The sequence below is a fragment of the Temnothorax nylanderi genome, unplaced genomic scaffold (genome assembly GCF_030848795.1).
Source record: "Temnothorax nylanderi isolate EJ_2023f unplaced genomic scaffold, tnyl_v1.0 TNYL_tig0042_pilon, whole genome shotgun sequence".
Lineage (NCBI taxonomy): Eukaryota > Metazoa > Arthropoda > Insecta > Hymenoptera > Formicidae > Temnothorax > Temnothorax nylanderi.
In genome coordinates, this window is record NW_027249104.1 from 1,117,265 (window position 1) to 1,131,364 (window position 14,100).

The 14,100-nt window shown below is 43.2% G+C and overlaps 1 protein-coding gene across 3 annotated transcripts in view; it reads left to right on the forward strand.

Moving 5' to 3' along the window:
* LOC139771661 (uncharacterized) overlaps positions 1-13,406 on the forward strand; it is a 313,142-nt gene extending 299,736 nt beyond the window's left edge. The window contains exons 9-16 of one of the 3 annotated variants that reach the window (XM_071704592.1): positions 418-586; positions 767-995; positions 1,725-1,985; positions 3,871-3,969; positions 5,697-6,035; positions 6,360-6,572; positions 8,327-8,477; positions 8,900-13,406. In XM_071704592.1, coding sequence (XP_071560693.1) covers positions 418-586; positions 767-995; positions 1,725-1,985; positions 3,871-3,969; positions 5,697-6,035; positions 6,360-6,572; positions 8,327-8,477; positions 8,900-9,651 — 2,213 coding nt within the window. In that variant the 3' untranslated portion in view covers positions 9,652-13,406. The remainder of the gene's footprint in view (positions 1-417; positions 587-766; positions 996-1,724; positions 1,986-3,870; positions 3,970-5,696; positions 6,036-6,359; positions 6,573-8,326; positions 8,478-8,899) is intronic. The other 2 variants (XM_071704593.1, XM_071704594.1) reach the window with 2 other exon arrangements.
* The last annotated feature ends 694 nt before the right edge of the window (positions 13,407-14,100 follow it).

Here is a 14,100-nt window from a genome sequence, read left to right on the forward strand (position 1 = left end):
AAAAGAGGATCTAAATTCTTCAGTCTGCTATCCTTAAACGTAATTTAACTCAGCATTCATGATTAATATTTAATATCCGATCCTATAATCGCCAGTATATTTCCGAAGATTTCGTTAGGACGTAATACACAAACATTCATTTATCCATTAAAATTTTTTAAATCTTGCAATATTTATTTTTTTACGATGTTCTTCTAATACCTTCGATTAAAAATGTTTTCTTTTTTTTTTAATGCTATCTTTTAACATTATTAAATTCAGAATTGTCAAAATTATTCTATCGCTGTTTGAGTTTTTGCAAAATTTAACAAATACCATATATACAAAAATTAATGTTTTCCGTTATTTCAATTTTTAATCGAAAATTGAAAATGTCAATTCCAATGTTCGCAAGTCAGAGGACAATACAATTCACAGATGATACGTACATGTATGACGAAGACGCGCGATGCGGAGGTGCAGGTGGTTTAGGTCCCGGACCAGGCGGTCATTGGTATGACGAACCACCTTATGAATCGGATCCCGAAGACTTTCTTATGGGGGCTAGTGGCGGTCCGGTACCTACCGCGACTATCCAGAATGGAAGGTAACGTTTTCGCAATTTAAAATAAAAAATCGACGTGAAATCTTGGCATTATTACCGTGGATACAAATTCGAGCCTGATATCGTTTGACAGCTTATTGTCAGACCTAAGCATAGTAATTGTGAATCATGAAAAATATATAGATTTTTCCATTACGATTAAATAATACGATCGAACATCAGGGTGTGTTTCACGCTGAATATGAGGCCGGAAAATCGAGGCGAGGGTATAATCTCTCTTCGAACAGCCGGCGATATCAGTTTGCCACGCGATCGTTCGAGGAAAGGTGCGACGTCGACGATGCGGGGTCTCATCGTTCCTCAGGGTCACAATAATCCGCCGACGATTATACCCTTAACGCATTCAAGGGCTTCTCGTGAGAGCGGAGATTACGCGAGTAGCGACGTGCAGGTAAGTCCACCGTCATCGAGCGACAATCCGGGCAACTATCGCGCGCATCACTTTGTAAACCTTTGCAACTACAAACATTGTCGTGTTGATGCGGAAATTCCTTTGCTGCTTGCACAGTCAAGTTATATACCGTCTTACGTGCTTTAATATCTTAGTACAAGGCGACGGAAAGTTTTGGTAAATAACTAGCCAGCCAATGCCTTAGAGATAAAGCTCGGTGATATATATTTTGTGATGCGTTTTTGTAACTTCTTATTCACGTTCAGGAGTAGCGTGGTTAACTAGCCTTGACAAAGTGAACGAAATGGCATATGCTACCCCCCGCCTCACGATTCTGTCGCTCGAAATTACCGAATCACCGTGCCCCAAAGTAAGTCACGAACCTCGTTAAGTCGCGGGTAATATTATTGCGACGAGGCCGTAATATCGAAGGACCGAATCCAGTCTGGATAAATCCCGTTAGATCGTAGCCGTCACTCCATAGCGGAATTACATTAAGTCACTGCGTTGCGATAAGCGCACCACGCAAGAGGACGCGCGGGTATTGTCGGGTTCTCTTAGTCCCTTCGCCCAAGTTCGATCTCCCCCGTGAGAAGCGCAGATCCGACGCCGCTCGGATCTCCCCATGGGCGCACATCCCGGGGGGCTTGGAGGGGAACGGTCGGGGCGCCTATACCTTCTCTCGCGGGCGTACGTCACGGCGTGATTTATTTAATTTTGGGGCTGCAGAGTGTGAGCTCGAGACTGTCGACTGTGTCGGTGGACACGAGTAGGAGCGACCAGCCTCCGGTGGGCGGTCGCCACCCCGATCGGCCGGAGCATCACCACGAGCACCGTCACAACCATCGCCATCATCACGAACATCACCACTCGGTCTCACCCCGACCCAATCAGCGTCACCCCGCCGCCACTAGCACGACCGTTACCAACACCGTCACCGACGCAACGTCACCGCAAAGCAACGCGCAACGCCGCCCGGTTCCCAGATATGTTCGTATCTGCCGAATCTATGGATGACGTAGCTCTCTCCCTATCACCTCTCCCGCAGGCACCACCCAAGCGTTTCCATAACTACTAACCCACCTGTGTGTACGCTTGTCCGGCGCGTGACGTACGCGCTCGGTCCGCGTATTACGCGTATTACATTTATGCCGGGGCATCTGCGGAAACGGGAGACGGGAGAGTATTCCGGTTGATTAGATGCGGCGAATGTGAAGATACTCGTATTCGTGAATATAGATTTTTCGTTCGGTTTTCTTACGCGCGTCAGATAGCAGGATTTCCTCACGAAGGAATCGCGTCGTGATGGCCGATCACCATACGTAACGGCTGCTACACGTTTGAGAGAGATGTTGCTATTCTACGGTCAGTTTCCGGTGTGTTGCCTCGGTGAATCCAGGCACCGAGAGCCACTCGATCCATACGGATCCGTCGGACGGGCGGACAATGAGAATCCGCGAGATTTACGGATTGTTTGCGAGGAATCGGGTGCGACGGCTCGACGATGCGGCGGCTGCGTTGAAATCACGTCGAATCTACCAGTTTCCTCGTCCGCCGAGCAAACGTTATTCTTCGTCGACTTCGCAAACTTGATAACGATCGGATACCACTTTCGCGGTAGAGCCTCGGCATTTACCAGCATCTTGTTTGAACTGCCGGGAAATGTGCTTTTTTAATAATTCTTTCTCGTTCTTTTTCGTCGATCGATGTTTATAGGTATCATGATAAAGATAAAATATCGCAGCTTATTATTGTAAAAATATATGAAATATATAAGAAGTAGAAATTTTAAAATAAAGTTTGTGGTACAGAGATCAATCGTTAAGATATTAAAAATTAGAAATTACATGAGATTGTATTTGAAAATATTTAATTTTCTTAAATTTATAGCAAAAGGATTCTTGTCACACAGATCTCGAATTCTAATAATATTATAAAAAATAATTAAACGATGAAAGTACGATTCTGATACAGATGACACCTTTAAAAATGTTGTCGAAGCATGTTTGCGCTTTACACACGTCTATATATATCATTTATATCTTTACTGTAGTTCAATCGTGATAGTTGAGCGTGCAACATTATAATAATCGTGCTTGACGTTTAAGCAAAAACTGGAGAACCTCATAATCTGATCAGAGGCACCAGAATAAGGTGCCTCATTTCCTGCTCTGACGCCTACACAGCACTGACAGCCTCTATGTGTATAAATAATACTCACACACTGACACGCCAATATTAAGTATATCACTAACCCATCTAAACCGGCGTAGCCTGCATACGCTATTTATTTTCTCATGTAACACGCAACCCCCCGCTCTATTGATATATCGAGTGTATAACGTCGTTAACACGTCGTGTGTTATACTTATATACTTAACCCCTGACTCATGTATATCTGCTGCTACTATTTAGTTTATCGCGAAAGTTGCCTCGAAAAAAATATTAAACACATTATAATAAACTGTGTGCAATTTTATAATATTTTACAGATAGCTTAACGTTAATATTTTGAAAATTATTTTATCTTGAAATTGTTCATATGAAGTTGTGATATTGATTTGCATCTAGTTATCTCTAGATCTAAACACCAATCGCACATTATATAAAAACACTTTCGAGGCGGCCCTCGCGCTTGCACGTACGATATAATATTTTTTACATTGGATACTGCGTATCTTCATACCTCTGTGCCTCTCACACCTGCTCTACCACCGGTGACAGTCTCGTGTCCGATATTACCTAGCGATATTGCCCGTAACCGTGTTGCCCTGTTTAACAGCATCCGCGTGCTATTAGATCCATCATAGTATGCCCGCTTTTCCCTTTCGTATTTGGTCATTAGAACTGTTTCTGCGAGGCGTCAACATTTTAGAGTCGGAGTAGCGGCGAGGAGGGACTATCGCCGAGCCAGAGTAGCGACTATGAGGATCAAGAAGAACTCGAGAGTCAACACTCGGCCGCCGTGCATACAGTACGTAACGTATGAGAGTAGTCCTTCGAGAAAACGTGCAGATTCTATTTCTACTTTTTTTTCCCCGTCCGCACCATTTCCCCTTCTTCGCCATTTCTACGCGTATACTCAGATGCATGGCACTCCTCAGTCACTATTATACGAGTAGATACAGGCGGCGCGTCCAAACAGTACGATAACCAAGAAAAACATGCCTCTGCACACAACTGTCACTGACGGGCAATTAGTAAAATTACGAAGTATTGCTTTGCTCCTCCGTTCTTTGTTCCGTCATAGAAAGATATCTTTCTGCGCCCCGAGTACTTGCAAAAAATAAACTAAAAAGTATTGAGAAATATTTTCTGCCTTGAATTTCGAGAAACAAATAAATAATAGATTTTGAGAAAAAGCATCCTTTAAAATGCAAATATAATAAATTTCTCTGCCGTTATTAATGAACAAGTAATTTAACGAAATAATTTTCACAAGGATGATAAAATCGATTGGGAAATCTATTATATATGAAAGTATTTATATTCAATAGAGAGATGTTCATTGTGAAATCTTATCATATTTGATTCAATCGCGGATACTTATAAACGTTTAATAAACTTCAATACTAAATATTTAACATCAATAACGCAAAACTGAAGTTTATCGATCTTATCCGACGACTAATTTACATTTACATTAAAGCCGCAGTTACATCGTTGATTGTCTGTCATAAGTGCCGGCTTTGGTACGCCTCATAATGAGTATGTCTATCACTTGATAAACGCGTCGTTTATAACAACGACGCGTAATGTACAATCTGCCGTTGATAACGGGGATAACGGGATAACGGCATAGCATTACCGTGATGTCATTTTATTGCAATTATGTAAGTCAGTGGGAAATACACGGATGTATATACATATAGATAGAGGATCACGTCGTTCTAACAGATTGGATTGCATGGCAATTTACGCAAACGAAATTGGCGTACTCCGTCTTCATTCTTATTTCGAACGCACATTGATTTCCTCTGAGAATTCCACGCTCGCACCATTTACCTATTCCGCTTCATTAATGCAGCATGCTTTCGAGTAGTGTCTCAGAATTGCGAAAAATACCCGAGCGCCACATTGCACCCTCCCAACAAATTATGCAACCGCAACACGTTGATCTATTCCACTGACAACTGACGTCAACTGACGTGTAGATACGGAGACGAGAATAATTCGCTTCTATCAAACTACTTCACGATCGTTTCCCATGCATGCGTTGAACTCAACAAAAAAATTATGTCTTAAGTTATCGTTCTTTGAAAAGTCCAGGAGTTTCGTGACAATATATTTAAAAAAAAAAGGGCAAGCAATTAATTGTAATAGAGATAAATGTTCATATGCAAGAAAGCTTAGCGATTAATGGATAATGGTAATTGCAACGTTTATCTCTTGACGTTGTGCAATGATTTATGATTATTTAATGTAAATAAATCGTCTCTCCAAGATGTGATCAAGATGATATACTTTTCACGTCAGGCATCGCCCTGCGCGCAACTCTCTATCGTGTCACATTCCAGGGCGCCATAAATGCATTATTGAAAACGGCTCGGCCAATGGAGATCCCTATTTCACATAGCTCCTCGATTTAATTAACGCGCCACCGGCGCGTCGCCGGTCGCTTTTCCCGGTGCATTCAATGAAGCACGTATTCCGGGCACGGTGCGACCCCGATGTTCTCCAAAACTCAATTAAAATTTCCAGTCGGAGGCGAGCGCGCTGCTCGAGGGCGACGCCAGAGCGGGTATCGCAGGCCGCGCGAGGAATTTGAGGCACGACGTGCAGCGAAAGATCTCGAGGCTGCGCCAGGATCGCGCGTCCTCGGAGGCGTTCCCGTGCAGCGCGAGCAGCGTCGAGAGCCTGCCGAGCGGTAGCGGCTCGAGCACGCAGGCTCTGGTACGCGCGGGCAGCAATCACAGCTCGATATCCTGCGAGGACAGAGATGCGGTCAGCCCGACGTCCATCGGCCCCGTCCTGTGTCGAGCGAGGGCACTCGTGGACTACACGCCCAGTCCTTACGACAAGGACGCGTTAAAGTTCAAGGTCTGTCTTCGTGATAATCGATCTACGACCAAAATTCCACGCGAAACTCTGTAACCGTTAACGACGCGACAAATTCGTCGTAATTACCCGCAAGCACGACTTGTATAATTGACGATGTACCTATGTTCGTTACTACTCGCCATTTTTTAATTTGTTTTAGTGGAAATTACATTGGAATCCGGGTGTCTTTCTTTTTCACGCTTTTTATCGGCTTCTGTTTTTCAAGCCATCTAAAGAGGAAATTTGATAACGCGCGATTCGATCGAACGTATCGTGACGAAATGGTTTCCCTTTACTAATGCTCGCGTGGCAACGTTGTTTCAGAAGGGGGACGTAATCGACGTGGTACAGATGAACAAGAGCGGGTTGTGGAAGGGCGTCGTGCACAACAGGATAGGCCACTTCAAGTTCATAAACGTCGAGATACTGAACGACAGGGTGCCCAGACGGGGGGAACCAGAACGGGGCAAGTGGGGTCAGAGATACAGGCAGAAGCCGGGTTCCGTTCAAGAGCTCTTGCAGAGAATGAATCTTCAGGTAGAGAGAAATAGAGAGAGAGAGAGAGAGAGAGAGCGAGAGCGAGAGTAATATCTCGCTGCAGCGCTCGAACAAACTGATTCGCATTTGCATGGCGTCGAATGCAAAGTAGAGAACTTGCTTTTATATATTTCTTTATTCGTTGTCCCTATCGCACTCTCGTTCCCCGTTCCCTGTTCCCCGTCATCCCTTCTCTCGCGTCCTCCCGCACCATCGCTTTCCAGCTTATACTTTATACAACTTGCAGGTCCCGCAGACCGTGACGAGTCCTTTTTGTTCGATTCCCTCCTTCCTATTTGTCTCCTTTTCGCTCTCCGTCTCTCGCTCCTTGTCTCCGCCTTGCTCATTTTTATCCTCACCTGCTATATACACGTCCCGATATTTTCTTTACCTCCTCTTGGTTGTTCATTTTCCTTCTGATTTATCTCCGACATTTGTTATGTATATACGGAATCTCCCCAAAATTCATTGAATGTTTTTCCAATTGCAAACATAAAAAATGAAAATAAAAAAAATTGGCGATTCTTTTTACATCAAATTATCAGTTGTGAGATTAATAAATCTCAAGAATCTAAATGGATAACGAAATCTTATTTTTAGTTCATTTTCATTTTAAAACTCTATTTTTATCTTAACAGAAACTTTACGTGTATAAGACTTAATTATATTAATCTTTATTTATTATATATTTAAAATTCAACAATACTAATTATATTGACGTCAATTCTATATTGCATGTTAGAAAAATTTTTAATTAGTGCTCGCGGTTCTTTTTAGAAGAAAGAATTGACTCTTTTGTCACAAAATATACGACTGAGAGCACATCCGGTAATTCACTCGGATATTATGTATAGTCTCGCGATTTGACGACAGATTAGACTTGATCGTGATTCACTGTCAAGAGGCGTGCCTCGCAGAGTCTCTAGAGTCGAAGGTACGGAAGCGACAGGAAGGGATGGGACGAAATGATAGGGCGAGGAGTCGCTGTACCGGAAACGTCGTTTCCGATTCAGGAAGCCGTGCCACTTAATTAAGCCGCTATGATCGATCGCTTAATGAGCGTCGCAGATTCGTGTGCGCCTTTTCAGCGTCCCGGTATACACTTAATTGAAGCCCGGAATGGCCCTCTGTGCGAATTATATCAGCGGATGGAGATCCAAAGTATCTTCTTCCCGGCTGATTGCTCGAGACCGTCATTAAATCTCGCATAACTGTACAGTCCGTCTGAGATGTTTGATTATGGAACATCTAAGAGATCACGCGGTACTTTAGATTCTTTTGAAGCGAACCTCGTCATAATTATAATGCCCTTCCGTACTAAATTGAACTCACTGAGATCTCTCGTTATTTGGACATAGTTTCATCGTATTGAGACATGCATTTTGCAAAGAACGCTTTTCACACATGAATTACAAAGGCTAAATAGAAAAAATTACATTACGGAATATAAAAAAAAAACACTTTCGGTTTCTCTCTGAAATTTATTTTTTATCGAGATTATATCATTTTCACGATGCGTTATCCATTTTCAAATCATGAAGATATAACGTTTAGTTCGATCCTTTCCAATCAAAGTGTGAGAAATGTTGCTGAGAAGGGAATTCCGTAATCTTCTTAAGGATAATTTTATAAGAATTCCATAAGCTTCTTCCAAGTGTATTAAACCGTGAGCGCGTTTCATTGTACAAGTGAGCTACTCAAAGCTCCGTTAAGATGGGAGTAGCGTCTCAAAGATGAATGTTTCGCTCGCGCAGGAACATATTCCAGTTTTTGTGCTGAACGGATACGAGGATCTGGAGCTCTTCAGGGAGTTAGAGGCCGCGGATCTGGACTATTTGCGTATACATCAACCCGAGCATCGTGCCAAGATACTCACCGCCGTGCAACTCCTACACGATCTTCAGTGTGAGTATACCGAACGTAGCGGCTACATATGTATTATTCACGTCTCCCCAAAGCCCCTTTCATCATCGTTGCTATTTGTCTTGCTGCATACATCATGTTACAATTAATACAAGTTATACATCTTTTAAATCACGTTGTAATTTCATGTAAATGGGATAGCTCTTTTATTATTTAATTTATTTAATACAAAGGAGATTAAAAGTGTGATAACTTTAAACTACTAAAACCGCAGACACACTCCTCGCTCTCGGAAAGTGATATAAAAATAAGAAATTTTAAAATTTTATTTAACTTTGTCTTTATTTATTTAATTTTTCCATTTGTTTTTATTTGCTTTCCAAAAATAGAAATATTTAAAGAGAGATCGAATCGGTCATGAAATCTCACGCACGCACACGCTCTTTTCCCGCCTGTCCTTACAGCGGGCAGCGAGGGTGACCTGGCCTCGAGTTCAGAGGGCGACGAGGTCAGTCGTCTGGTCTTAACCTCCGGCCAGACGTCTGGCCACTGTTCCCCGTTTAACCGACGCCAGTTCCCACGGGACTCCGGCTGCTACGACGCGCACAAGAATACAACCAGTCGACGGACCATCAGCCCGGAAACAACTACGACGTCGACGAAGCTGTCGAGAGAGAACAATCTAGACGGCGCAACGGCCGCCACGAAGAACACCAACAGTACTGGCGCTACGGATGGCGGTCTACCTGATCCGAAGGACGACTTTCATCCCAATATACCGATTTCCGGCTCGGTGGCGAGCCAGAAAGAAGGCCAGTTTGAGAAGTCGCCGTTACTGCGAGGTGGCAACGTGCGGTACATCGCGAAGAGGGGCAATTTTGGCGACACGGTGGTGATCGAGGACGCCTGCGAGAGCAGTCAGAAACTGGGCGGCATGGTCAAGTACATGGTCGGTGGTACCAGCGATCTGGGCCTCGAAGGCACCGGCAATGTCACTGGGCTCAGCCAGCGCGGTTGCCTCAGCGAGAAGTCCAGCGACTCCGGTGTCAGCTCGTCCAGCATTAGCTCGGCACCTCCGCCCAGGGACAAGGTACTCGCTACCGCCAGCAGCGCCGCGTCGGATTCGCCGACCAAGAACTTCGGTAGCTTTAGCAGAGCGTCGCCGACTTCCCAGGGCGGTAATAAGAGTCAGAACAACGACGGGAGTTACCAATGAAAAGAGCGGCAACAAATCGGTAGGCCGGCAAGACGCGGCGCGACTTTAGCTCGAAGATAAGAGGTACAAAAATAAGGGGATTGCGCAATTTTTACCGACAATGGGGCGGCCTTAGTTTGGATTTAGAGGGTTACGCGATCACAATCGTCTTCAGGCTACGATTCGTCCACGAGATACTTGGGCAATATCGGGATCATGAATATCTCGTACATTTTATATCCAACGAGAAATATCGTTCCCGAATAAGCGATCCTGACGAGCGTAATACTTGGTAATAAGATATTTCTTCCATTTCGGATGACTCGCGGAGTTAAAGCAATTCTAACGAAATTGCTAATAAATAATAAATAATAATTGACAGTTGCCGATGTGTCCGCTCGTTGCGACGATTAACGTGCGCTTAATCGCATCTCGACTTGAAATATATCTCGCAAAACAATATCTCATTTTTCTGTTATTGTTGTTGGCAAAGTACCCCGAGGGTCTAACTTTATTTGATAATTTTTGTCATGAGCGCGAATGGAAATTCTAATATCTCTCTCGATGTAATATCTCTCCGATATTAATGTCGGGGGGAACATTTTGTTACTCCGTGTCTTTGGACGCGCGATGGGAAGAATTTCGCGAAACGAGCGAAATTCTAGCAGTTGTAACAAGGGCTCCCCGGAGCATCGGCGAAGTTTCTTCGCGTCTACGTCCGCGTTCGGTCCAAGCGAGATGCATTTCGAATAGCTCTCGGCATCTTGAAACCGCCAAGTCACATCGCGCCTACATATAGCCGTGTAATTAACAATAAGTGAATACTATGTGATACAATAGCAATATAACGATCGATTAAATTCGAATAGGTAGAAAAAAAAGGGAGACACAACGGCCGGCGACCATCATTTGCGTTGCGCGAATCGTCGTCACGATCCCATTACGTACAATAAATAAAGACGAAAGGAAGAGAGAGAAAAGGAAAACACGAACGAAGATTCGATATAACGTTATGCGTCCGTTAGTTTTGATTTCGCGTGCGATATTATCTGTCGGTTTCATCTTCGTCTGGGACGACCTCGCGATTAATCACTGCAAATACTATATAGCTCGCCCGACGAGCGTTCGTCAAAAACTGCCAGCGTTATCGAGTTCTCGTCTCTCGTTGAACGGCGATCTCTTATCGTATATTTTGGACTCGCTCTTTGTACGTTCGTTCGATCTCGTCGCGTAGAAGACGCGCGCGAACGAGATAGTTACGAGTCATCCCGAGACATTCGAGACAATTTTTCGCTTTTACACGGCGCGCAAACTCGTGAGGATCCATCTTATGCGGTAATAGAGAAATAACGAATTCGATTATCACAGGATGCCTTACGAGCGTTTTTTACTTAGTTTATTTACGCGACTTTTCAATAAAACCCCGGTACTCGAACTTGCGAGGAGATATCCTCCCACTTACTTTCCACTGTTCGCATATATAATTTTATACGGAATAGTGCGAGAACCTGAAGTCTCCATGGAATGCGGCGCCGATTACGCCGCATTCGTCACTCGGACTTTGCTTACTATTAACGACGGACAATCCCCCATCGTCGATGCGACTCGTCAGTTTCTTCGATACGATGGTAAACCATGTACATGTGTGTATATTGACCACGCCACGGGAGGAAAAACGTTGAAAGTTACAGAGATTTTGTATGTACATAGATAAATATTACGCGTAGGACTTAACGATGTTTTGTATTGACCTTGCCCGTTTGCCAAAACTTAAGACTATAGACTATATACATATACGCGATATACACATTATATCGTACCGTTGGATCTTATGTACATCTCTTGTATAGTGTAAAATCATAGATGAATTTTATGAGACGCGGGAGCGCAATCAGAGAATCAGGGCTGCGAGAAACAGGTACGGGAGAGGCCAAGAAGCCCGATGGGATAATAATAAATCTTAAGTAATAATTTAAGCTGTTACGAGACGCAGCGACGACTCGACGAAGCGCATTATTAATTAAAATAGGAGAAAAAAAATTTAAATACACGAGAGAGGAACGCGCGCCCGCCGCGAACGTACGATCGAAACAATATCGGCGGATAGCTTGCGGAAGCGATCAGTGCTGTTAAAGAGTTATCGCGATATCGTATTACGATAAACGCTACAGTCACATATTGACAAATTAATTGAAAAAGTATCTGAAAGAACAATTGGTGTTCACGATTTCAATTATCTTACATGATCAAGAGATAACAATCGGCAAGTGTTAAGCAAGTGTATGGTATAGCTTCAGAAGAACACGAATGAATAAACTATATGGCATGAATTAACATGTATTGGAAGTGAGCCAAGCACGGCGATATTTCCATATAAATTAAAGTGATCGATAATTCGAGATTAGGAAGCTGCCGCCGTGACTTCGATGTTTATCGTATCTAAAGTGTTATCGCGATAACAAGCTATTGAAACTGAAAGTGTTTCGCACGACACACGTACACTTTTTACACAAATATCTCGCCATCCACGTAACGTAGAGCGTGCTTCTTCTGCAATGTCATCGCGCTGTCGATCGCGATCCACGAGGAGCGAATCCGAAGGAGGGACAATGAAATACCCAATCGGCCCGGAAATCGGCTGTGATCAGACCGAACGAGTAGAGTCGCAAGTTGCTTCCATCAACGTCGAGATTGATTAATGCGATTAACGCTCGATCGCGGCCACAGCGTACGATTTTCGTGCCGAGACCGAAGTTTCGCAATATCGAGATTTACGTCGCGTCCCGCCCGCGCATAAGCTCCATCAGCGGGCACTTTTTTTATCGAGTTTGTGCGATGATCCGACGATCCGAAAGAGAGGGAGGGAGGAGGACGTATCCGATAAACGGTACGTCGATTTCGGTGATGTCTGCTAGTTTATCCGTTCCATCGAGAGTACCAACATGTGTAGAGAATGAGTGAAGTGGTTGTTATTAAAGGAAGGGCTGAAACAGGAGGGATGAGAGGGTTGATTGAAAATTGAGTATGCGCGTATGTGTGTGTGCGTGTAATGAAGAGTATCTGTGTGTATGAAAGAGAAAGAAAGGGGGAGAAGAGGTAAAAGCGAGAGGGACGACGCGATGTTAAATTTAGTAACGAGTTTATGAGAGTACGAATAGACACGATAGTGATTTTATTTAGCTCGGGAGAAAAAAAAATACGCAGCATTTGATGTAAAGTAAAATTCATTCTAATCGTAGACCCAAGGCGCAGTAATCGAAAAAATAGATAATTTAAGCGTACCTTAAGAGGAGAAGCGAGTCGTTGAACGAAAGAAGGCCTATGGCGTCGCCTCGCACGACCCTCCGAGACGGCGAAGCGCGATCGCTTAGATAAATTTATTCGTCGATCGAGAACGCCACGAAGCGCGGCGCTTAGGGTCGAATGAGAAATTAAGCGTTTACGTAGCGGTCTAGTCCATTCTTCTCGCGTGATTAACGAATATAATGTACATAAAGTAATGAAAAAAAAAAAAAAAAACGATGAAGAACACAACAGATTCTAGAGAACGGCGAGACACGGGCGCGAATTAGCGCGCATCGCCGTTACCTTTTTATAAGCTGATTTTGTATTTATTGATTAATTGCGGGGTTTATAGAGATGGTCACACACAAATCACACGTAATTCTCATCGTCTCTCGGTTCTCGTAATGATTTCTAACGATAAGTGTTAATTTATTGACTGTGAATAGAAATAAACGATGGAAGAGATTCAAATGAGAATCATCTCTCGTATACCTGCGCGTATTTCATTTCGCGAAAATCACGCCTGGCAAACTTCCGAATCCATAATCCGGCTTATTATCCCTCCAAGAGACAAAGGAGCAGCTACGCCAGTAAACGGTAAGTGCTTCATTAAGATAACATGTATAGCGTAATCTCAAAATTCTAGCGCACTAAGCAACGCTTAATTGAGCGCTAAGATTTTAAAACCAAGCCGAAGAAAGGCACTAATAGCGTAATATATAATTAATGCGTAAGTCGTTAACAAAATTATAAATATTTCATATTGTTATTTCACACAAACAAGTAGTCGTTCTCTGTTTCTTTATAGTTTCTCGTAACGATTTATATTAGACTGGTGTTAAAAGTTTCTTTTTCCATCAAGCTTTGTATTAAATAAAATTAGAAAATCAAGTTCTTCAAATAGGGGATTGAGAAATTTCTTTCTGGAGGGTAATTTTCTTTTAATTTCACTGAATTTTTTTTTAACTTTATAGGGCAAATATAACAAACTTTTTGCACTAAAATCTAATAATGGTATACATTTAACGGATTTTACAACTGCGCTCTTTATGTGACGATTTCGCACATATGCTGAATTAATCGGCGAAGAGCAATCGTGCCGTTTGGTTTTAAACAATGCAAAGCGAATCGCGGAAGATTCACGGCGGCGGCAACGTTTCTTTTTGCGGCCGCAATTTCGGGAAA